Below are 26,138 nucleotides of genomic sequence, written 5' to 3'. Positions count from 1 at the left end.
GTTCAAGTTCAACCAGAGAGTGCAGCTACCTGGGGAGACAGCTTCGGAGTTCATAGCGGACCTAAGACAGGCCACATGCCTATGCAAGTTCTCAAATTTAGAAGAACGACTAAGAGTCTGTGGCCTTCGGGACAGAACACTTCAGTAGAGACTATGTGCTAGACCCAATTTAACATTTCCTGAAGCACAGGATGAGGTGATGGTGATGAAGCCGCCGGTGGCACAGTGCAGATAGTTCAGCCCGCTAAATCTTCAAAAGTCGAAGAATCGGTCCATCTTGAGGTCGCCAAATGCACCGGGAAATTGTCAGAGGAAGAAGAATCTGAAATCAACCGACTCCAAAAGCAACCCAACGTGCAAGACCGCAACAGCCACCAGCAAGAGGACAGTTACAAGGCAGTTCTCTTACCGAGATGTAAGGGGTGCAACAGCAGCCATCTTCGCGCCAATTGCAGATTTCATTCAGCCACATGTAGAGCTTGCGGAAGGTCAGGCCACATCGCGGTGGTTTGCAGAGCCCGTCAGAGAGACCGGCAACCCAAACACCAGTTGGAAGAACTGACTAGGAGAGGTACTGGGGCCCAGGGTCCAGTTAGTGTGGGATTCTTCAGAAGCCGTAGAAGCATATGCCGCACTGGGGCTCGACGCCCCCCTCAAACCCAAACTTAAGCTCTTGGTAGAGCTACAAGGAGTTCCATGTAAGATGCAATTAGACTCCAACTCTGCAGTCTCAATTATTTCTCAAGACACTTTTAACTTCGTGTGTAGGCACAGTAACAATTGGGCTAAACTAAGACCCTCAGATATAATTTTAACGGATTTTCAAAATGCTCACGTTAAAGTTAAGGGAGAAGCTTAAAGAGTATTTGGGGCACCTGGATGTAATAGTAGTTGGGGGCCAGAGAACGAGTCTCATTGGACTTGATTAGTTTGATGCCTTAGGTATTCAGATTACTGGCATAAACTGGACACAAACTGCAGACCTCATGTCATTGTGTGAGGAATATGTAGATGTTTTTGACTCAACCCTAAGCCACATTTTCAAAATACTTTTTTTCTGTTAAAAAACATTGGTGGATAGGGTAAGATTTTACCATCTTTTGCCCTACCTAGAATAATAGCTGGTCCTAAGTTCAAGCAAATTCACAGTTCTGAGCATTCTCCACCATCTATTTAAAATGGTTCTCTTATTTTTTTTCTGTCTTTAAAATATAATGTGTATGTTTTTTCCAAAAGCAGACAGTAGAGGGTAGCATTGCACCATGCATCAGCTTTAAATAAACATACTTTTATTTCCATAAATAACCATGTTAAACAAATTGTGCACCCATCTGTAATAAATGCTACTACTTATGAGCCACTACTTAGGGCTCTTCCATGTAGCCAAGTTAAAGTGAAACCTACAGCTCCTTGATCCAGCAGAAATGTATGCCAGCCAAATGAATTGTGTCAACTCCATTGCTGATCTCTATTTTGCCAGAGTGAGAGGATTGATGAATGATGTTGTCCTTACCGATTTAATCTGAGCCAAATTAAGGAAAGTGATTGGTTGATTTCTCTGACTTTTTCCCCTCCCATCAAACATTACTTGTCAGCTGGAGAAGCAAACACAAATCACTCTCCCTAAACAATTGTGAAGTGAGTATTGATATCATAGGTCAGTGGTGGAGAACCTATGGCACGTGTGCCAGAGGTGGCACACAGACCCCTCTCTGTGGGCACGTGTGCTGTCGCCCCAGCCCTGCCTCCCCCTGTGGCCCATTCCTCACCAGCAGCCCCCCTGGAAAGTCGCCCCTGAGCGTAGCCCATGTGGATCAGCGCAGCCAAGGAGATGGCAGCCAGGCAGTGGGGAAAACACTCTGCCCTCACACCCCATGGTGTGCAGTTGATGCTGCGGGGCACGGGCACAGGGCATGGCTGCCATGGCACTGCTGGGCTGCTGGGGCAATCTGCGGCAGGCCGTAAAGGCAGTGAGTGAACCTGCAAGTGGGCGGGGCAGGGGTGGGCTGGGGTTAGAGCGGGTGGGCAGGGTGGGGCTGGGGCCAGTTTTTGGGCACTCGGTCTCTAAAAGGTTCAGCATCGCTGTCATAGGTGAATGCCTGTAATAGCAGGTTTAGCTGCCTGTCCATTTGCAAAGCAAATAGTGGAGGGTTATATCTATGAGGTGTGAAACTGTAGAGCAGACATGTCAAACACAAGGCCCGGGGGCCGGATTCGGCCTGCGAAGTGGTTTCATGTGGCCCACGAAGCCATCCTGGAAACAGTGAGGGAATGGCCCCCACTGCCTTGGCCCTGGCCCAGAGACCCTCCTTCTGCCAGAGACCCTCAGATCTGTCCCACTCCTGCCCAGGCCCCCATAGGCACCCTTGATGCGAACGATGTAGAGCTGGCCATGCCCACCCAGTAGGCCATATGCACTCTAGCCACGCCCACCCAGTAGGCCACACCCACCCTGGCTATACCCACCCGCCCCCTTGAGAGCAACCGCAATGCTGATGCGGCCCTCAATGAAATTGAAGTTGACACCCCTGCTGTAGAGAGTTCTCCCAGTGCTACTGCTCATTCCTATCTGTGATCTGTCATTTGGACCATAGTAGTCCTGAATACGTGTCTAGTGATCTTCTAAAAGACTCCTAAATCTATGATAGAAAGTGCTTAATTTTTTTTTGCTTAGCATGGAGATGGTTGCTGGTTCAAAAAGCTGATTTGAACTCCTCCCACCCCACCAAATCACTATTTTTCTGGAACGTAAGTATTCCTCTGCTGCTTTTTTTTTTAAAAGAGTAAGTCCAGTGGTTTACTATTTTAACATTTTTATTATTTTTATTTTATTAGTACACCTATTTATTTTGACTATTTTGGAGCTAGGGGCATAAATTTTAGATGACTGTAAAAATGTATTTATTTTAAAGGCAAAGTGAAAAAAACCCACCTACGCTTAAACAATCATAATTTTAAAAGCAAACAAAATAAAACATTATTGCTGACTTTTAATAAACTGTAAATATTTACCCTAAGGATGCTGGGGCAGGGGGGCTAGAAATCTGCAGTCGTGTACGTGTGGCTAAACTATGGTTCCCAGTATTAACTAGGATTGCCCATATTGTGCTTCAGTAGCATCTGAAGAGTCTGCCTGCTTTAAGAAACTCAAACTCTATCTGTAAGCAGAATTATAAGAGCTTATTTTATGTAAAGAGGAACCAGATTGGATATTTTTGTTCTTGGAATAAAACTAATACAGCAAAAATGCAAAACATAGAATTTGTAGTTAAATGAGTCCATATTTGAGAAATACTGGCAATCAGCTTTTTTAAAAAAAATATAAGTATATCAGACTCTCTCTTCACACCAGCAAGGGCTGAAGTGTTTGTGGACTGCCAGAAACCACAGCTTATTAATGACTGGAAATTGTTCTTTAGATACTGTTATTAACAAGCTCTCAGAGACACTCAGCAAGGGCAACTAACTCTAAGAGCTTTCAGTTCCACCAATACAAGGGCTGTTAAGAATTTCCAAAGAAATAACAGGAAATCAAATGTGGTTAACAACAGATTTTGATTTATGCTGTTTTAATTGGTTACATGATTAAAAACCTCTCTAGTTGCTGAACATTTCTTTCAGATCTTTTTCAATCCAGAAAGTTTGTGGCTATGAGCACTTGTTATTTGGCCAATTCTCACTGTAGCTGAATGTATATTATTCAGTAAAACAGCCAAGAAGAAAGTTATTTAAATTCTTCTTGTAAAAATTGATCATTAATTAATTATTTATCTTTCTAAACATTGCTTGCAGTGCATCAAACAGAGTGTGATTTACAATGCCTCAGAATATAAGCCCATTTAACTAAATGCCGATGATATTGCCTATCTGCAGGCAAAAGTCTTCCAGACATTTTTCTTGAGTTCATTTAATTAGAGATTCATAAAACTGAAAGTTGACTTGGATACTTCTACAGCAATGGAATAAAACGTGAATAAAATCATTTGATGGAAGGCGTTGTAGACCCGTTATTTTTCTTGCATGTTGTTATAAACAGCACATAATGATTTCTTCTACAAATTAAATGTAAACTAGGCATCAGGCACTTTTCCCTTTAATTAGTGGAGACCTATGAATGCGTAACAGAGTGAGCGCCTGTTACTCGTCCCAGCTTCTGCCAACCTAGCAGTTCGAAAGCACGTAAAAATGCAAGTAGAAAAATAGGGACCACTACAGTGGGAAGGTAACAGCGTTCCGTGCGCCTTTGGTGTCTAGTCATGCTGGCCACATGAACACGGAGATGTCCTTGGACAAGTGCTGGATCTTCGGCTTTGAAACGGAGATGAGCACCGGCCCCTAGAGTCGGAAACGACTAGCACGCATGTGCGGGGGAACCTTTACCTTTACCTTTATGAATGCAAAGGAGATAAATATTGAATTGTACTTTTCTCACTGCAGTACAGAAACTGAGTAGGAGGAAACCATTATCAGCAGCATGCTTTCCAAAATGAAAGATTAAGAAGGAATTTTTGCAAGGAACAAAATGCATGTGGGTTGATAAGGAAAAAGTAATAACACCTTCAGTTGTGCTCAAGCCAAAGCTCAGTATGTTTATACACTTGGAGAAAACTTCCTGTAGTTTGGGCACATCCTTTTCCGGATTGGCGGTCTCTCATATTCTGCACCTCTATTGGTGTCGTGCCTTTCATTTCCTTTGGCTTCAGACAGTTTGGGAGCAGCTTTTGTTTTCTTACCCTGTATAAATCAGGACATTTTTTTTTCTGAGAAGAGACATTTGTTAGGAGGAGTTATATTAAAAGATTTACTTAACATACGAGGAAAATTATGATTAATCCGTAGAAAAAACAAACCTTTATTTCAAAGAGAATTTATGGATTGTGCTAGTTTTTCCAATTATCAACTTCTAAGGATCTCTAGTAAGAAGAGGGAAAATTTAAAGGATTACATTGCTTCTGCATTAGTAAGGCTGGCTAGTTGCATGCAGATATACTAGGCTTGAAAAGAGATGGAGGGAAAGAACAGGAATAACAGCCTTTCAAGACCCTTCTGGCATAGAACATAGTGGAAAATGTTGCATTTTTGTAAGCATCCCTCATCTCCATATCACATAAGATTAGAGTGAAGGAAGAAATATGCTTGTGTATGTCTAAGTATATTGGACATTATCATAAATCTCAGAATGTCCTTTAGATAGAGTTGGTGAATGGCTTCATGTTTTGAAATCATGTCCCAAAGCTGGGAGACCAGGGCATAATGCAGACCACAGTGAGTTTGCAATAAAATGAGAGACTTTCGGTTTCCTTTATTCAGAAATAAGGTAGTTATGTCCAAGCTACCACTTGCTCAGTTTCCTGAACTTTATATGCCTTATTTTGAAGGATTATATGAAAGACTCCCCAGCTCTGCTTCACCATTTCCACCATACAGTGCTCTCTTGTCCTCTTTTTCTTTTTCCACCCATATCATATTACTTTTTTTGGTAATGCTTATTTTGCCAGCATTCAGTCTACAGAATGATGTCACAGATACCAATAGGACCTTGGATACCTCCCTAAGCGTAATATGTGAATTGGTACTGCTTCACTTTGCAGATCCATCTCAATTAAGGAGTGATTTAATTTCAACTGATGTCGAGAGAGAGAGAGAGAGAGAGAGAGAGAGAGAGAGAGAGAGAGAGAGAGAGAGAGAGAGAGAGAGAGAGAGAGAGAGAGAGAGAGAGAGAGAGAGAGAGAAGGAGAAATTCATCATGACTATATTATGTTATCCGGCTGATTTGCAGAAGACACATATCTTTTGCATATATGTGCACATATGAAGAGAAGAAACCATGGAAAGTTCTCAAAATACTTCAGCATGAGTCAGCCATATGTAGCTTTTTGTGAATGCTGGGTAATGTTTTGTTCTACGAAGTATCTCTTTGAAAATGTTCTGTATCACTGAGCTACAATCCAGTGCTCAGTTTGAATGAGTAGCTGCCTGATAAACAGCTGTTTTGATTTCTCATACTCCCCCAAGATAACCATTTCAGAATGGCCACAATATGTCCTCAAATGTTCAAATGGTCTCATTTGTCCCTTGCCCCCAAATGAGATATTCCTTATGGCATGGTCAGAAACTGATCAACAAGATAGCCTTAGATGGGTTGGCATTCAATATGGCATTCAATATGCTACTGCAGAAAAGCATAATCTTTTGAAATATAATGGTGTTTATGATGCAGCTAAATTAAAATCTTTGGGGGCATACAGTTGCTGATGTTGCCATACAGGAAAAGAAAACCCAAAGCTGCAAAGGCAGAATTACAGTGAGAAAATGGAACATAAACGACATGAATGTAAGAAAGTTCAATAGTGTGAAAAACAAAACAAATCAACTACAGCTGTGCTTCTTAGGCATTGGTAAAGTGAAATGGATTGGAACTGTGCACATTTGGTCGAAGTATTATACTGTTCACTGCTAAGGAATGAAAAACAATGAATAGTGTGCTTTCATAGCCAGGAAAGATATAGAAAGGCAGTCTTTGGGTACAATGCAGTCAATAACTGAATAATATGTTAGTCTTTGCAAGCAAACCTTTTAAGATTGATTATTGATAGTAAAGGAATCAGTAGTCAATAAACAAACCACAGACATTTGATAGAATTGCAATGAAGGCTTTGGAAAAGATACTCAGATGCTGTATCAGAATCAAAATTGTGTAAGCAATGTTGGACTTTGAAGAAGTAGGATAAAAACATTATTGATACTTTTGAACTTTGGTGTTGGAGAAAATTCTTGAATATAATATGGATATGCAAGCAAATAAATGGATCACACACCCTGATATTTCAGCAAGAATCCTGGTTCATGTGAGAGATGTTTGTGGCCTTTATCTTGCCAAGAAGTCCCCACATTCCCATAAATGGTATTCTAGTGGAGTGAACAGCTTCTAATTAAGTCTGTCTTAAAAATGGACAACATGGAAAGAAGCTTACTATAATGTGCAAAGGAGGCCTAACACAAGTCATGAGCCATTCATGTGTATTCTGATTTTTTTCCCTGAAAGGTAAAGGTCAAGGTTCCCCCGCACATGCGTGCTAGTCGTTTCCGACTCTAGGGGCCGGTGCTCATCTCCGTTTCAAAGCCGAAGAGCCAGCGCTTGTCCGAGGACGTCTCCGTGGTCATGTGGCCGGCATGACTAGACACCAAAGCCGCACGGAACGCTGTTACCTTCCCACCATAGTGGTCCCTATTTTTCTACTTGCATTTTTACGTGCTTTCGAACTGCTAGGTTGGCAGAAGCTGGGACGAGTAACAGGCGCTCACTCTGTTACACGGCACTCGGGATTCGACCCGCCAAACTGCCGACCTTCTGATCGACAAGCTCAGCATCCTAACCCACTGAGCCACCGTGTCCCTTTTTTTCTTACACTATCGTAAATTATGCTGTTGTGCCTACTATCATTTAATCTCCGTATCTTTGCAAAAGAATATCTCAATTGAAAACTTACTTTTGCCAAGAACTCAGAGAAAAGCTTAAGGCAAATCATTTCTGCCCATTACAGCTTTTCAATTAAGTACATGAAACCCCAAACAATCATAACAGCATTTTGAAAATCAGATACTAAGTAACAATCAAAATATACATATGCTGCCTTTTTAAATTATGAAGATGATATGCATAGTTTACACTAGAGACAATTCCAATATACATGCTTCTTTTATATCATATTAACAATCATGTTTGCTTGTTTAACACAAAAATGTAAACTTTAAGGCTGTCTATACTAATCTACTAAATAATTGATTCATTCTCTAGCACCAGCATTTGGACAATACCTGGCAAAGAATTCTGGTTCCAACCTATCTGGATAAAAGCAGATTAGGGAAATTTGAATTAAAAAGAAGAAATATCTTCCTTTCCCTAATGGGCTACTTATTTTTATGTTCATTATCCCATATCTAGCTAATGCTTCCAGTGACAAGTGTAAATAAGGCAGTATTCATGTTAGGTTTTCTTGAATTATTTCCAGTTAAAACAAACATATCCATGTTAATTAGTATAAAAATGATAATTTTTGTTCTGCATTCTATTTTCAAATAATAATCAATACATTTCAGAATGGGCACCGAGGGGAAGGAAGGCAACAGAGAAAAATATTTGGGGGAAGAAAAGAGGGCTAGCATACTTAATTTAGCCTAAAGTATATGACTATTGTGATCTTAGATATGTTTAAACATACAACTAAAATATAGCTATATTTGCATTTGCATTTACATTTACAAATATACTCTCACATGTTTTGTTTGAAAACTATATTCAAAGGCTCTCTGCCATCATATAAATGTCTATTTAGAAGTAAACTGCATTGCATCCAAACCCCAGGATGTTAAAATAGGATTCTAGGCTCTGAAAAATGGACCTCCAGTTAATGTAACTACAATTGATGCCACCCTTGATTTCAGTGTAATTAACTATATATGGATTAAGAATAACATTTCAGACTTATTTCCTTTAATTTTAAAAAAATACCAGTGATTTTTGGAATTCAAAGGATATACTTGCTGTGAATTCTGATAGTAACTGTCCCAAAGCATCTAGAAAATGCTATGTAGGAAAAAGAGTTGTTTGCTTGTTCTTATGTACAGTGGATGGACAATGAAAACAAAGTTTGAAGGAGACAGAACATTTGAGATTTAGGCCAATTGCCTACCGTACTGCACTTTTGTGTTACAAAAGATGTCTCCTAATATTTCCTATTGCCTTTAAAGGGAAAAGGTACTCAGTTCTTTTGAAGTAAGCAAAGCTAGTGAAGAGTTTATTTTGTGTTAAGAACTGCTTCAGCCATATTTCAAAAGGCTTCTGATGAGTTGCAGAGTTACAATCAGTTTATGTTATGTACAAATTGCAGCACAGCACAAATGCAGAAAGGCAGTAATGACAGTCTTAGTTGGAGATGAGGATGGGTGGTGATACCAAAGTCTAGGGACTTTCAGCTGCATACTACTCTGGAGCCCTAGATGTTATATCTCTGTTATATTTTAAAATTAAACTAAAATTACATTTTAAAAAGGGGAACATGTCCTTTCTTACTCCAAACGGCATTAGATAGATATTAAACAATTCTCAAACAGTGCAAAATTTTTAATTTCTGGAAAACATGCCTTGTGTCTCCCTGGATGAACAGTTGTGAAGGATATGACATCTAAAAATAGAAAAATAAAAAAGCCTCAAACTCCATGTTTATTAAAAACATACCCAGTCCCATTGAAGCAATTTGCTAATTTTACAGTGTTCATACACATAATGCTGCTGCGTCAGCCCCTGAAAAATGTTTTAGTATAAGATGGTAAAGCTTTTTTTAAAAAGGTATTATGATTTCATTTAGGAATTTTTGGTCCTAGCTCATCTGTAAGTACAGTTGAGCTTTTCCAGCTGCATTAAAAAGGTCAGAGCATTTTCACAGTTCTGTGTCAGCCACAACCTGGGGCTTCGTTTGGTGTCCATTTTTTGAGGATGGCTGGCCAGTCCCATTTTCCCGAGCCCCTCCATTGAGATTTGGTTTATCCTGCAGACCCGACTGTTCTTGAGAGGCTACAGGGATCTCAGGATTGCCATGGCTATCATTTTCGATGTAATAAGGATCTTCGCCCTAAAGGGGTTGGAGGTACAGATAATAAGAAAATTCAGAGTTAAAACTAAGCTGTTCAAAGGTCAACAAAGTGATTTAGATTCTATATAGAAAATAAAATAAACATCTGTTCTTTCAGCCAGGCCTTCAATCAAGGATTTAGAAAAGTATTAAGATCATATTCCTGGTGGGGTGAACAGGGAAACCTTGTTCATGTATGAAGCATATTTCAGTGGCCTATGTGATCAATGATAATAATACAAAAAATCAGTATAAATATGTGCACTTAAACATGTACACATAAACACTTAAACATGAGCCAGCAGTGTGCTGCAGCTGCCAAAAAAGCCAACACAGTGCTAGGCTGCATTAACAGAGGGATAGAATCAAGATCACGTGAAGTGTTAATACCACTTTACAATGTCATGGTAAGGCCACACTTGGAATACTGCATCCAGTTTTGGTCACCACAATGTAAAAAAGATGTTGAGACTCTCGAAAGAGTACAGAGAAAAGCAACAAAGATGATTAGGGAACTGGAGGCTAAAACATATAAAGAAGGGTTGGTGGAATTGGGTAGGTCTAGTTTAATGAAGAGAAGGACGAGGGGTGACATGATAGCAGTGTTCCAATATCTCAGGGGCTGCCACAAAGAAGAGGGAGTCAAGGTATTCTCCAAAGCATCTGAAGGCAGGACAAGAAGAACAGATGGAAACTAACCAAAGAAAGAAACAACCTAGAACTAAGGAAAAATTTCCTGACAATTAGAACAATTAATCAGTGGAACAACCTGCCTCCAGAAGCTGTGACGTTTTAAAGAGACTGGACAGCCATTTGTCTGAAATGGTTTCCTGCCTGAGCAGGGGGTTGGACTAGATGATCTCCAGGGTCCCTTCCAACTTTATATTATTATTATTATTATTATTATTATTATTATTATTATTATTATTATTATTATTATTATTATTATTATTATTATTATTATTATTATTGCTGTTGTTGCTGCTATTATTATTATTTCAATAAAAGGAAACATTGGATGTAATACTGAGAATCCAGTATGCAGTTTCTTTAATATTTTGTTTATTCTGGTATCCAGGTTTTGGAGCAGAAAAATTATTCATAGCTTACTTCCAGAATTTTTTTTACAATGGAAGCATCAGAAAATTAATCTGGGTTTTTTTGCTCAGAGAACAGGTTTTAGCAAAAAGCTATGAAATATTCCCATGGATTGTAAGAGGTCTTGCTCTGACTCTTTGCCTACAATCTCACCTGCATCTATATTTCTTGATTATAGAGACTGACAGTGATATCACTAATTTATTATAATGGAATGATAGTTTCTGAAAGCTAATGCAGTCTACATAATGTATAGCCCAGAAAGTAAATAAATGGAATAACAGGACATTCATTAGCTATTGTTATGATGACACTTTGGCATTCAATTTGTCAAGATTTTATACTATCTATTTTATACTATGGAGTTCCTCAGGGGTCGGTTCTCTCGCCCCTCCTGTTCAACATCTATATGAAGCCGCTGGGTGAGATCATTCGTGGTTTCGGGGTGGGGTATCATCAGTACGCTGATGATACCCAACTTTTTCTTTCCACCCCGAACCAACCCAGCGATGCCCTCGCCATGATGTCCCATTGCCTGGAGGCGGTCCAGGTCTGGATGGGGAGAAACAGGCTTCGTCTCAATCCTGCCAAGACTGAGTGGCTGTGCATATCGGCATCTCGGGTTAACCAGACCATTCCACCTTTAACGATGGGGGGTGAGGTGTTACCCCCCGTTGATAGGGCTCGCAACTTGGGCGTCCTCCTTGACTCCCGGCTCAACCTTGAAGATCATATAGGAGCCGTGACCAGGGGGGATGGTCTTCTCAGGGTGCCGCCGGTAAAAGATTGCCAGTGGATAACACCCAGGGGGAGGGCCTTCTAAGTGGGTGCGCCTGCCCTTTGGAACCAGCTGCCAGTGGAGCTTAGGACTGCCCCAGACCTCCGTTCATTCCGCTGGGACCTGAAGACCTGGCTCTTCGAGCTCTCTGGCCCAGGCTGAGAATTTTAATTTTAATTTTAACTGGGGTTTTTATTTGTTCAGGGATTGATATAATTTTTTAATTGTTTTTAACTTTTGTATTTTTCATTTTAATCACCCTGTAAACCACCCTGAGTCCTTCAGGAAAGGGCGGTATATAAATATAATAAAATAAATAAATAAAATAAAATAAATATCTGGTAAGGCTGTAGAATGCTTTGGATTCAGGTCTGGGAAAAGACACAGTTTCTGTAAGGTGTTGCAGGTGCTTTTCCCAAATGTTCTAAAATACCTTTTGAAAATTATCTATGAAACTCTACAGAGCTCTGTTTGCATTCCAGGGTAATGAAGGTGACCTACAGAAATTCACTGCATGACAGCAGTTATTTAAAGAGAAATATATTTTTCTTAGAAACACTTTTTTTAAAATAACAACAAAAAAATGGTCACGTCACACAGATTTTGCTAAATCAGTAAAGTTCATCTTCTGCATAGCTCCAGCTATTTGCAGTCCAATATTCGTATAATATCTCAACAAGATATTTTCCTGGGAAATTATATGGCCAGTCAACGTATATAAGATGGAAACCCATGAATGGTTCTGAAGTAAAAATAGCAGATAAGAAGAGAATTAAATGCCTTTCCCAGTTCCACTTCTCTACTCTGTTTGACCTTTTTCTGGATTTGTGAAGAATATTTGCACATGTCATTTTTCTCTGCAACTGCCGTTACATGCCTTGAACTTTCTACTTGTTCTGCCAACTATAAGCACTAACCAGCCTTTCTCCCATGGGACTCCAGCTTCGTCGTTTCATAAGATAATATCCAGCCAATCCCAAAAATGCCAACAGCAGGCCGGTGGTGACCAAGGCAATAAGGGTCCCCCGAGAATGGAGCTGGTGAACCTCAGTGCGTTCCTGCCTGTGGGATTTTATCCCAAGCTAAAAGGAAAAAAACAAAATAGGATTAAACCAAAGAAGCATGAAAACACCTGCCAGGAATGCAAATAGCAATTTGCAATTTTGTACCCTAGTCTAACACAGTTAACCTCCTACAGTGTCAGATAGCTTGAAGGCTTTCACTTTGAAATACTCTCACACCTTGTTTAAACAAGACATAGCAAGAATGAGGAAAGGACAACATAACAGCTCCAAACTGTTTAGGGAGTTAAAATATCCTGTTTATGGGGAAGTGAGCCTTGGTGGAGCAGTGGGCTAATGCCTCCTTAAGTAACACCAGCTGCCTGCAATTAGTGCAGGTTCGCGTCCCACCAGGCTCAAGGTTGACTCAGCCTTCCATCCTTCCGAGGTAGGTAAAATGAGGACCCAGATTGTTGGGGGCAATAAGCTGACTTTGTAATAATGCCGCTTGGGGGGGAAAGCCCTAATAAGCAGGCATATACATAGAATGAAGGCTATTGCTAAGCACATTGGTTTGTGCTTAAATTGTAAGCTGCCCTGAGTCTTCGGAGAAGGGCGGGATATAAATGGGATTAAAAAAAAAAGTGGGGCTGACAAAATGCAAAATGCAAAGTGTAAACAGCCAACCACCAGTACAATAAATTTTGCACTCCATGTAAACCTACTTAAACAAAGCCTTTCAAAAACAGCTTTAAATAGTAAGTCCTTACTAAAGATTGAAGATTCTATGATCCTTGGTCATTTATCTTTCTGGGCTGGTGGCTTCCTGGAAAAGCGGAAGAGGCAGAATTAGCCTCTTCTGGGAGTCATGAGTTATGTGATGCTTGGGCAACAACTTAAAAGAAATTTGTGTGTTATCACTATTACGTATTTCACCTATTGCATATAATACAGACTATTTCTTTACATCATGGTATGACATTAGGTCTGAGGTAGACTTACAGAATATAAAATAAGAGAAGCAAAAATAGCAATTTTTTAAAAAAAAACTTTGAAGGGAAGGCAGAGAATGAAAAGGAACAAAAGGGGAGGACTAATGGCAATAAACAATTGCAGACAGATTGGTCACATGTGCCAGCTGGCTATATTTCAGGCTAGACAAGTATATTGGGAGTAAAGGAAATACAATAATAAAAGGATGTGGATTGAGGAAGAGGATTCTATAAGAAAGAGCAAACCAGTGTAAACAGCCAACCACCAGTACAATAAATTTTGTACTCCATGTAAACCTACTTAAACAAATTCTAAGTCTAATTCAAAAGTGAAACACAATAGACAGAACAGTACTGTCCATTTTGGGAGGAAAATCACAGCAACATAAAAGAAAACCCCATCAAATCTCTTAATCCAAAGTAATTCAAAGCACCTCATTCACTGATTCTTTCAAATGATTCAAGAATTCAATCTGAAGACTCAGTGTGAAAATGTGAATTGCTGAACCTTCTTGAAATTGAATCACAAAGCTTTAGGATATGTTTGGGAAGGTAGTTTGGAAAGAGAGAAGTCTTGTGTATTTCATATGTTTTGTATGTTAAGTATGTTAAACACAAAGGAAACTAATTTTCAGGATGCGATTTCTGGAAACTCTTGGAACTTCTTTTGCACTGTGTATTTGAAAGCTGTTTATGTCTTTCATGAATGAAACAATTCCACAAAAAGAGTTTCGCTTCTCTTTGGAAAAATTCTCTGGCAATTCCCATAGCTAAAAGTGGTTTCTTCACATGCAGGGTAGATGCACAAAAGCTAATTGAACTGTTGGTTGATGTTTTGATAACACCTCAAATCCAGGAAAATGCATATTGCTTATTGTTTAAAAGTGTTACATTTTGGTCTGTTTTCTAAAAATAGTGAATTGGAAATTGGTTGGGAAACTCCCACAGTTAGTTGCTTGTTATAGCAATTTGATTATTATTAAAATATTAACAATTTATTCCACATTCTTTGGGAAAAATATACCACTGTTCATTTACATGATTTTAGTCATACATGATCCTGGCATACAAAGCATACTATTCAGATTCTATAATATTTTAGGTTTTAAATTTTTTATTCTGTCTCACCCAACTACTATATATAAAAGCATGAATAAATTACCGCTTTCAAATCAGGTTTCTTGTCATCCAGAAAGCCATACAATGCTTCTGCACCTATATTTTCTAAAGCAAAGAAAAACTGAAATTTACTTTCAGAGTATATTGGAATTATTTATCAAGCAAAAAAGTGTTAACATTTACAGCTTCACTTGCACAGATGTTATTCAAAGTTATACATGGCTTATATATCTGTGGTTTATTAAATAAACCACAATTGACTAGAATGATAAAATATATCATCATCATATACTGCTGATCCATAGTATACCCCATAGCCATGAGTAGATATGCAGTAAAATTGTTAACTGACTCCCTGGAGATTGTTTGGGACTGGATGAGGAGGAACACACTTTAATTGAATCCCTCCAATAAGGAATGGCTTTGGATCTGCAAATCTAACAATTGCAGGGAACATCCATTTTTTAAAACTCTAAACAGGTTGTATTTCTTTGTTAAAAGATGGTTTGCAACTTGAGAATTCTCCTATTTAATTACCAGATGTCAGATAAGCCTTTTTGTACAATTACAACTTTTTTTTCTGGATTTGGAGTCACTAAAGCTGTAGTCACTTCTATTAAATTATTGCAAAATGGTTAACATGGGATGACCCTTGAAGGAGCTGTGCAGTATTAATGTGAGTTGCCTTAGTTTCCAGCTGAATTTTGGATATGATTTAAGGTGGTAGTTGTCACATTTAAAACCTATATAGATCTGATCCTGGTTATCTGGCCATCTTCTCCTTAATTCATTTGCCTGTCTAAACAAATCAAATAATATAGCAATAGCAATAGCAATAGCACTTAGACTTATATACTGTCCCATAGTGCTTTACAGCACTCTCTGGACAGTTTATAATCTAGGTCCTCTTTTACTGACTTTGGAAGTAATGGAAGGCTGAGTCAACCTTGAGCAGGTCCAGATCGAACTCCTGGCAGTGGGCAAAGTTAGCCTGCAATACTGCATTCTAATCACTGCACCACCAAGGCACCTAAATAAATAAAACCAACTCTTCCAGGTCCTATACCTCCAAGATTATAACTGTTGGGACCCTAGAGGCAGGCATTCTTTGAAGCTCCCTTCCAATGGAAATGCCACATCAGTCTTTGGCTCCAGGAAAACTTTGAAAATCACCCCATTTTGTCTTGCACATGAAGAGAGTGTTTTTTTAATTGAAAGATAGGGCACACTATATGTGTGCTTCTGGAAAATAATTATATCTGTTTAAGGATTTGGGGAGTATTTTATCTGTTTACCTCTGTTTAGCTGCCTATGAGAATGGACAAAATGCAAGCATAATAAAAAATACATACATAAGTTATAAGCAATGGTTTGCAAATCAAACTGAATGTGTTTACACAAATTTAATAAATACATTAATAAATAAAATGCTAAAATAAAACCAAATAACACTATGGCCCATTCAATCTGTGAATCCAGTCAGAGTTTCCAACTAGTATTTGAATGTTCTTGTGATATATACCACCTATTTGTTTGAATTTAGTAATGACAGGAAGATGGGGGTAAGGAGTTATAAATTTTTATTTTCTGCTGGCCACAACATTTAGCTGATCTTGAAAAAGCTAAGATGGAATAGATTGGTTAGCACTTAGATGTGAGATCACAAGGAGATCCCATGGCCTCTAGACCAGACATTTCAAACTTGTGACATCACATGATGTCACGCAACATATCGAGACTGTTTGCCATTGCCGGCAATGGTGTGGGTGCAGCTTCTGCATGACACATCTGGCCAGTGGGCTGGCAGTTTGACACCCCTGCTCTAGACTAACTGGGAAGTAAAACAAACAAACTAAATCACTTCCTGACCTTAATTTGCTGTTGAATATAGATTAGACCTAACTGAGGACATCTAATACATTTTGAAATAGTTGGTTTTTCAAATACTTTCTGCATTATCCCACACCCAAATCTAACAATGAAGAAGATAGCAAAAACATTGGGTTTACTTATCTTGCTAACCTATAGCAAGGGTTGCTGGATTGAGGCTAATGTGTTATATATACTTTCTGGATTGGGGCTAATGTATTTTATATATAAGATTTGTACAATCAGCCAAAGATAACATTATGGTTTCATGCAACATGTGAAATCTAGTCAATCTTAACAAGTCACTCATGGCTGGTATTCAACTTGATTACAAGCTGTAATAAATCAGTTCAACTAACCTGTATTGTTAACTGCAAGCAACAACATGCATTGGTGATTCACATCAGAGTCAGCCAGTTCAATAAGACATAATACTTCTTTTTTTTTGCAAATTAATTTGCTCAATCCCTCCCCCTTGTTTCTTTTAAAGTTTTCCTAAAAACACAACACAACAAAATAAAACAGTGTTACTGCTGTAGAATATTTTTTCTCATTTGTTTTCTTTGCATTAACCCAACATCCAGTGGCAAATTAATTATCATTGGTTTCTGTAAACATAACAACATTCCCATGAGCTACAGTCTATCCTCCCAATAGCAGCTATTTGTGGACTTCTTGGCTCAAAATCTACAAAGGTTAAGAGAAACCACAAACATTAAGAATAATTTTCCAAGAAGGCACAGCAGCTCCATTTATGGAATCACTATGTCCTATTATGACTATCAAAAATATATGAATAGCAACATTCTTTATGGTAAATGAATGGGCACAGCTCTCAAATGAGACAGATTATTATGAATTATAGCATGTGAAAGCAGACATACAGAAGATAAGAGTTTAGAGCATGTTTTAGCTATATGCTTCGGATTCTTAATTTGCTTCACTGAAGTATAGTGGATGAAGAGGATTAGATGTCCAGTTGTTAAAAAATCAAAACAGAAAGAATATGTACTGAATTATTTATCAACACATTTCTGTGGATACTGATTATTAATTAAATGTAATTTAACTTGCTGATTAAATAATTAATGTCATGATAACTGTTCATTCTGCGACTATATTCTGAATTAGCCAAAGCAGCTCTTAATGTTTTGAAATTATGAACACTGTATCCTTCTCCACTGTTACCAGGCAGGAGAAGAGGGAAATAACAAGCACAGAGTTAGCTTTCCTGTTTCAGAAATGCCTTGCGTATTTCAGATGGTTCTTTTATGGCACATTTTGCAAGGATAAAATCTTCCCACATAAAGATTAAAATAAAATGTTGCCTTTCCCAAACAGTTGTGGAGCAGACAGGAAGAAAAGTGTGAGGCTGTAGTTTCCCCCACCTCCACTTAGTCAATTTGGACATCAAAGGAGATGTACAGGTCAGGGTCAGACACAGAAAAGTTAGGCTAAAATAATCTAAAGCAGGGCTTTTCATCCTTTTCACCCATTGTACCACTTTTAGGATATGGCAACATCCGAGTACCACCAGTTGCCTAGCAAGGTGTCAAAAACTTGATGACCAAAAAAAAAAAAAAAAGAAGGAAAAACGTGATGAAGTACAGGTAGTCCTTGACTTACAACAGTTTGCTTAGTGACTGTTCAAAGTTACAATGGCACTGAAAAAAGTGCCCCCCCAAGCCACAGCCAAGCAAGACACCTGCCTGCCCGCCCAGCTGTGTTCTTCCTCCTGTCCGAGGTTTTCATTGTTGTGAGCATTTCTGTTGAGGATTGACAGCGGGGGTGGGGTGGGGGTGTTTGGTTTTTATTTCCCCCTTTCTGCTGGGTGGTTGCAGCAGGTTTTGGTCACTTCACGTGACCCTGGGACACTGTGACCATCATAAATATGAATCAGTTGCCAAGCATCTGAATATAAATCACAAGACCTTTTAGATGCTGCAACATTCCAGCTGATCGGCGCTTCTTCTGGGCTCAGCAGAAGAGCCGGGATCAGTGCCAAGCTCCAGCTCTATGGGCAATATTTAATTCACAGGTAGCATCACTACAGAGGAAGAACCTACTTTTAATCACAATCTAGTATACAAGAAGCATCACCAGTACTTCCCCTTAAATAAAACAAAAATATAAGTGTCTGTCTGTCTATCTAAATAATTGTCAGGGAGAAATCTTCCATCCCAGTCCACTTTGAATTACATATAATCCTTGTTTAGAAATTACAGTTGGACACAAGTAGCTTCAAGTAGCTTTTCAAAATTTACAAAGTTATGTTTTCATCCTTGTCATAACTGCAGTCACAGTCTGAGCCAGTCACTAAATGAGGATTCCCTGTATCTAACTTTCTACTGGCTGGGACATTCATGGATAGCCACCTAGAGTAGGATTTTAAATATCAATCTATTTAGGATTTCGGATATCAGTTCATATCTTTAGGTGGTTTAATTGGCTTCGCAAAATTCTCAAGTGGTGACTTAATGTGACCCAATGGAATAAACAAAAGCCACACAATAGAAGTAAAAATGTAAACAATCACAGTATGCATTATGCAGGGAGAATGGAAAAATGCAAATAAACCCAAACCATTCCCACAGATATTCAGGATATTGAGGAAAAACACTTATGCTTTTTTTTTCTTTTCTGTGGAAAGAATTGTTGAGAGGATGTCAGAGTTTCCTTTCTAGTGAATGAACCAGCTTACTGGAAAAAGCCTGACAGAAAGGCAAACAAGTGAAAGGGTTCATTCTATCTATTTGTGGCTCAGACACAGCAATCAGTCTTAAAAATAATGCATGAGACAAAGTAAGAAGAAAGCCTGGTCCCAACTTCCAGTAAAAATTAGTCAAGCTATAAAGGTGCAAATTATGTTTGTGTTCAGGACAATAATACATTACAGTACCTTTTCCAGTTTCTCTTGTAGGTGAAAAAGATCTCTATGAAGAAATGTAGGTGCACATAAACCTATATGTTTAAACTGATGCCTCCTAGATATATCAGCTACCATAATCTCTCTCCCATTGATGGAGGCTGGTGCAAGATTTTAGCAATTAGGATAGAGTAATAATTACTACAAAATAATAAATTATAAAGTGACATTTAAGTTTATAATTGGAATGTTCACTTATGGAACAGATTTTGCTTGAAATTGTTTCATGTTCATTCTCCTTACGAAAAACTATAAAAATAGATGATTCAAAGATGAATTTTATAATAGTTTCCTGTTCATCCTACTATTATAATACCATCATCCATGTTTCCTCCAATAGCATGCATGGTCATCACAATTAAAGGAAACATTATGACCTGGGTTCTTAGTCATCCACTGAAAATTCTTGTTCATGAAAAAAAACACCTGTCCATATATCAGTGAATAAAAACAATATTTCAGATGGAAATCAAACACTGGTTTGTAACTTCCTGTTATAGACTATATTATAATGCTCCATGTTGACAAATTACTATTCACAATTATTCATTAGTTAGCTAATAACTATTTTTGCTTATTATGTCTATGTTTGAATGCTACATAGAGCATTATTAGCCAGTATAGCACTATTAGCCAATTGTTAATAGTTTAGAAAAACCTACAAGCCATTAGTAATATCAGAACTGTTATTGAATAATATTATCAATGTTTTAGCATTGGGGATATGCTAATATGTGATTTCCAAGGCTTACAAGCCTTTATCAAATGTTGTGATGACAAAGCCAGAACTTTAGTCTAAAGGCTACATCTGTACAATATTCACATCCTGAGTCCTTCGGGAGAAGGGCGGTATACAAATTGAATAAATAAATAAATAAATAAATTCATTGTAGGCAGTTATCCTAATTTGGTGTCTTTCAGAACTTCAGCTTCCAGGTTTTCCAATCAATGATTTCAATAAATATATTACTGGGAATGTGTGAAAAGCTGGCACTGTATAGAACGTCTAGAACAGACATGTCAAACACAAGACCCGGGGGCCGGATCTGGCCCGCAAAGTGGTTTCATGTGGCCCGCGAAGCCATCCTGGAAACAGTGACGGAACGGCCCCCACTGCCTTGGCCCTGGCCCAGAGACCCTCAGATCTGTCCCACTCCTGCCCAGGCCCCCATAGGCACCCTTGATGCGAACGATGTAGAGCTGGCCACACCCACCCAGTAGGCCATACGCACTCTAGCCACGCCCACCCAGTAGGCCACGCCCACCCTGGCCATACCCACCCAGCCCCCTGAGGGCAACCACAATGCTGATGCGGCCCTCAATGAAATTGAGTTTGACACCCCTGGTCTAGAATATCTTTAGAATGCACAACGTTTTTAGATGTTTTAAAATATGAAATGTCTCCCTAGGCATTGTATACCTAGGCATTATGCAGAGTGACAAGAGCGTTCCATTTTCGGCATTCTATAGATTTCCTAGGCATTCTATAAAATGCTAATTTCACACATTGACAGGAACATATAAATTATGTCAATCCTGCAGAGGAGTGGAAGAGTGAGGAAGATTCTCAGGGATGACTCACACCCTGGACGGTATCTCTTTACTCTCCTACCATCCGGTAGGAGATATAGGAATATAGCCAGCCGTACCAACAGGCTGAAAAATAGTTTTTATCCGTGGGCTGTTAGGCTTTTAAATGGGACATAATCTTATGCAGAATTGACTTGGGAGGCCGGTGTGTGGTGTAGTTGGTTCACATAGTGTGGTGGGATGGAGGGTTTGTTGTCACTGTGTGTTGGGGGGAGAGAGCACGGGGGGAGGCTCAGCTAATCTCAATGTACACATGTTGTACTTTGACAATAAAGGTTTATTTATTTATTTATTTATTTAGTAAGCCTGCTTCTTAATTACCGGTATGTACAGTATCTCATATAACAATAATGATCAAATCTGATGAAGTTTACCTAATGCTGATTCCCAATACAGTGTGTAAATGAATGGAGCTAAAGGGTAGCTAACCTGCATTATATTATCACAATTCTAAATAATTATTGACACAATTGTGTTACTTGTTTTCTATGTAAATATCAACCCACTAGGTGGCGCCTATGCCACAAACGTGAGCTCCTGCAGGAGTTTATTTCAGCATAATTCTTGAAAAACTTTCAGCTTAAATAAATTTCATACATTGTACCACATTTCAGATCTTTTAAAATATTAGTTTAACACAAACTTTCAATGAGTGGCATTGTTGGACACGCCTCTGCAATGCAGTGCGGGCTCAACATAATCGCTTACTGGCTTAGCTATAGTACAACTCAAATTGCAAAACTTTCACTTCAAGATTTGCAAGACAGAAATTTTGTGGGCCTTGAAGAGAGGCTAGTCTCCCATTTCTGGACCTCTTGCTTCACCCCAACATTCTGCTGCTTGCAAAAACTTTTCTCAGCCAACTGGATTTAACACTTTCTAGTTAATGTCTAATCAGTTTCTCAAATCTTTGTGACCTCCCCTCCAATTCAGCTTAATTTTCTTTGCTATAAAAACAGGATGCCACAAATTGTTACCTTGGTCTACCCTCCAGGATATTTTTTATTTTTATTTTTATTTTTTTATTACATTTACAGTATATCCCGCCCTTCTCCGAAGACTCAGGGCGGCTTACAAGCTTAGCAGTAGCCTTCATTCTCTGTATATGCCTGCTTGTTAGGGCTTTCACACCCCCCCCCCCCAAGCGGCATTATTACAAAGTCAGCTTATTGCCCCCAACAATCTGGGTCCTCAGTTTTTAATATACATTAAAAACTAACCACAATGATGCTAAAATTAAGAAATTGGTATCCAGACATCACCATGCAAAAAGATATTTGCTTCACAATATCACATAGAAGTATGGATGGGTTGTTTCACAATCTCACAGTGCATATTTCATCACTTATCCTTCTTGCCCTTTGTCCAGATATCTATGCTTTCCAGCTATTGGGCTCAAATGAGCCATTCCTCTCTTTCCCCTTCCCTCTTACACACGTAGAGAAGCTCTATGTTGTTCCTACAACTATGGATGCTGTAGTGGAAAAAGTGCCTGGTGTGTAAAAATGATGCTGGAATCCATTGGACAACTTATAAACTTAACAAATGGAACACATGAAGTATTAGGGGCAAAGCATTGTCCAAGTCTAGGGACGCGGTGGCTCAGTGGGTTAGGACGCTGAGCTTGTCGATCGGAAGGTCGGCAGTTTGGCGGGTCGAATCCCGAGTGCCGCGTAGCAGAGTGAGCGCCTGTTACTCGTCCCAGCTTCTGCCCACCTAGCAGTTCGAAAGCATGTAAAAATGCAAGTAGAAAAATAGGGACCACTACGGTGGGAAGGTAACAGCGTTCCGTGCGCCTTTGGCGTCTAGTCATGCCGGCCACATGACCACGGAGATGTCCTCGGACAAGCGCTGGCTCTTCGGCTATGAAACGGAGATGAGCACCGGCCCCTAGAGTCGGAAACGACTAGCACACATGTGCGGGGGAACCTTTACCTTTACCTTATTGTCCAAGTCTAGAACCAAATGGGTCATGATGAACTGAAATGCATGCGGTTTTGCACTGAATAGAAACAATTACACCTATTGTTTTAAAGATGGGTGGAGGATAACCCTCACTTTTTACTTTTCCAAGTTGGATCTTCCATACCAAGAAATTATACTCCCCTCCCTCCATTGTGATGAATGCCTCCCTTGCCATTTTCTCCTCCCTGCCTACTTACACAGGATTGGGCTTCGTGGAGTTCCAAGCAAACCACTGCAGTGGCAGGAAGCATCTGCTTGATTTTCATACATGTGATGTTGAACTAGAGAAAGAAAGGATGGAAGAGTGTATCATTGCATTTCCCTTTCTCTGGTGTCATTTGGCTATTTCATTTGCTAATAGCATTTCTGTGAAATCACCAATTAATTGATATGTGCTTGAAGGGTCCTTGGTGCTCTCTGAGCTTGGTTGTTGTCTTGCAGATGGTTCATTACCCAAACTACAGTATGTAACATCATCACTACTAGTCTGATGATGTTATCTAGTTTGGGTAATAAAATGACTGCAAGAAAACAATTGAGTTCAGAGAGCACCAAGGACTCCTAATTTCAATTCTGAACTACATATATTCTCCTTTACAGTATTGATATGTGCTTATTGAATAATTCAAGAAAAAAGAATAAACATTGCTAAGATGTGACAGAAAAAAGCACAAATATTTTTTTCTTGTGGAAAAAGTAAATCCTAATGTATAACAAAAATGACTAAAAAGGTCTTTTTGTGCTGACATGTAATTTTAAACAAACAGGTATATTAAGCAGACAAACCAGCACCTTGGTGCAAAAATGACCACAAAGAAGGTGTTAGGCAACAATCTCTGAGAAGACATTTCTACAATAGAGACACCAACATCAAGAAGACTGTTTCTGAAATACTAGTTCACCTTATATGGTGGGGACACACAGAGCCATACCTGTGGGAGATAATTATCTTAGGAAATAGTCTCATGGTTCTATTATGTTAGAAAACTTTCAGCTCTTTTCTGAAAGGACACATAATTCAAAAACTTCATATGCTTCTATCAGACAAATAGCATTACATGGCTGAAAAGACCATTGGTGAATACAGGGTAGCCTAAAATGGAGATGTCAAACCAAAGAAATCTGCTGAACATAAATTTTATCCAATAGAAATTATAGGTGAACTTCCTCAAAGGTAATAAAACTTATCAGATTTGTGAAAGAAGGGTTGGATTATGCTACTGTATCATCAGTTTCTTTTGTCTTAGGAACATTTGGCTTTGTAATTCCAATACCGAGAACAATGCAAATTTACTCTAAGGCCAATGTTTATGCAATAAAAAATTTTATTGCACTGAATTAGTTTTATTTGTACTCAGATACATTTTCATATAGCAAGATGAGACTATGTGACAATTCATATTTTTCTGAACACAAAGTAGTAGTAGTAGTAGCTAGTAAAATGGCCATGTAGAACACCACGTAGTTGAATCAGTGTCTGAATGTCAAATGCTATAAAAAAAATCTGAATGTGGGAAAGCACATTAGAGAAGAACATATCTGGGAGTTGTAAATTTATGTTCCCTCTTCCCTGCACATGTGTACTATTGGCAGTTTGCCAATCAGCTGTTGGAGCTTCCTCTGCTGAGGAAAAAAGTTATGTAAACAAATCCATCCTCTTGCACCCTCTTCCCCAATAAATTGAAATAAGAAGAACAATAGCCTAGGTGGGATTCAAAGAAATAAAGTGGCACCTATGAGAATCATCCAGGAAGCTGAAGAATATAGGGTGGCACATTTGCAAAAGTAACTAAAATGCCATGTTGATGAGACTGATTAATATATCAATCATTGATTTACAATAATGATTCCAATATGGGAAATTAATCACTTTTCTTTTCATATCAATCCTAAATTTTCATAATCTTACCATCACATTGTTGTTCTCAGTTATGGATGTAATAAGAAAGACGGTGGAATTATGTGTTGTTGGCTCAGTAGGACCATGTGTTAGAAGTGATGTTGAGCTTAAATTATGAGTCGTTGTCTCATTGTTAGTAGTCACTGTTGCACTCCATTGTGTAGTAAATGACTTAGCTGTTGTATTTGGTGAAGTTAAGTTTGTTGTGGATGTGCTGGGAATAAATGTCTCTGGCTTGGTAACATTACTTGATGTCTCTGGAAAGAAATAAAGGACTTGATTGATGGATAAAAATGCCAAATCCAGTCTAAACATCTGGCTCACTAACAATAATACATGGTCAATTTCTACAAAAGATGAAGGGACAGTGGATAAAGATACAAGATTTCCATCTGTCTATTACAAAAGGCTACATTACTTGGATCTGCATATATACTAGGCTGATACATCACAACATCCCAGTTTCTTGGGAAGAACTTGATGTGTATGAAGACCTACACCATCTAAAGAACTGGCAGCTGTGCTTTCAGCCATACCCAAACATAGTTTGAATAATCTTTCTCAACCATTCTAACCAGCACAGTATCTTAATCAAATAATGGTCTCTAAGAGTTTTCTCTTTGGCTAGCTTTAATGCCTTCCCAACAGCTGTCATTGAGGAGGAGATATGAAGAGATTCCATTTGAGTGAAGACTGTGTCCCTCTGGCACAGGAACAATACAGACATTGAGCCATGTTGCAGTGTGTTGTATTGTACTGTTCACATTATATTATTTCATGTCAGAAGCTATTATCCCTATGTTTAGACTAATGTCCTAGTCACTACTCAGATTCATTTTCTCTTCGCCTATTGCTATCTGATCAGTTGAACTTTATCTTACTGAACATAGCTAAATACTGTCTTTTTGTCTGCAGTATTAGCTGTAATTTATTAATAATTATGTTTTAAATATCTATTGATACAGAGAAAGAGATTGTTTATTGTTAGTTTTAGTCTTTTTTTAAATTGTTACTCACATTTAGGCTTCGCAGTTGTGAACTCTACTGTTTACTTTCACGTCTCACTATTTAGGAATTGTATGTCTTAATTTGAATTTATTTTGAACTGATCTATGATAGTGAAGCCTGATCTGAACATTTCAGATGTTTAACAATACATCTGCATAATAAGCAAAGCATTTTAGTACTTGCTAAACAATTGATTTAAAATAATAGCCTGGAATTGGGGGAAAGTGATAAATTATATCTAGAACTAAAATTAAAGTATA

At 38.6% G+C, this 26,138-nt stretch overlaps 1 protein-coding gene and 1 long non-coding RNA gene across 4 annotated transcripts in view; one reads left to right on the top strand and one right to left on the bottom strand.

Annotated features, from left to right (window-relative positions):
* LOC308666796 overlaps nucleotides 1–26,138 on the top strand; it is a 66,903-nt gene that overhangs the window by 36,715 nt on the left and 4,050 nt on the right. For all 3 annotated transcript variants that reach the window (XR_014026155.1, XR_014026156.1, XR_014026157.1), the window contains one exon: nucleotides 2,675–2,748. This is a non-coding gene — a long non-coding RNA (uncharacterized lncRNA). The remainder of the gene's footprint in view (nucleotides 1–2,674; nucleotides 2,749–26,138) is intronic.
* Nucleotides 7,253–26,138, bottom strand: part of CD34 (CD34 molecule) — a 38,759-nt gene continuing 19,873 nt past the window's right edge. The window contains exons 3-8 of the mRNA XM_081325728.1: nucleotides 24,880–25,127; nucleotides 23,168–23,251; nucleotides 16,849–16,984; nucleotides 14,664–14,725; nucleotides 12,426–12,590; nucleotides 7,253–9,632 (exon numbers count right to left, since the gene is read on the bottom strand). Coding sequence (XP_081181854.1) covers nucleotides 9,441–9,632; nucleotides 12,426–12,590; nucleotides 14,664–14,725; nucleotides 16,849–16,984; nucleotides 23,168–23,251; nucleotides 24,880–25,127 — 887 coding nt within the window. The 3' untranslated portion in view covers nucleotides 7,253–9,440. The remainder of the gene's footprint in view (nucleotides 9,633–12,425; nucleotides 12,591–14,663; nucleotides 14,726–16,848; nucleotides 16,985–23,167; nucleotides 23,252–24,879; nucleotides 25,128–26,138) is intronic.

The sequence above is a fragment of the Vipera berus genome (assembly GCF_964194415.1).
Source record: "Vipera berus genome assembly, chromosome: 3".
NCBI lineage: Eukaryota > Metazoa > Chordata > Lepidosauria > Squamata > Viperidae > Vipera > Vipera berus.
This window is presented reverse-complemented; position numbering and strand designations above follow the sequence as displayed.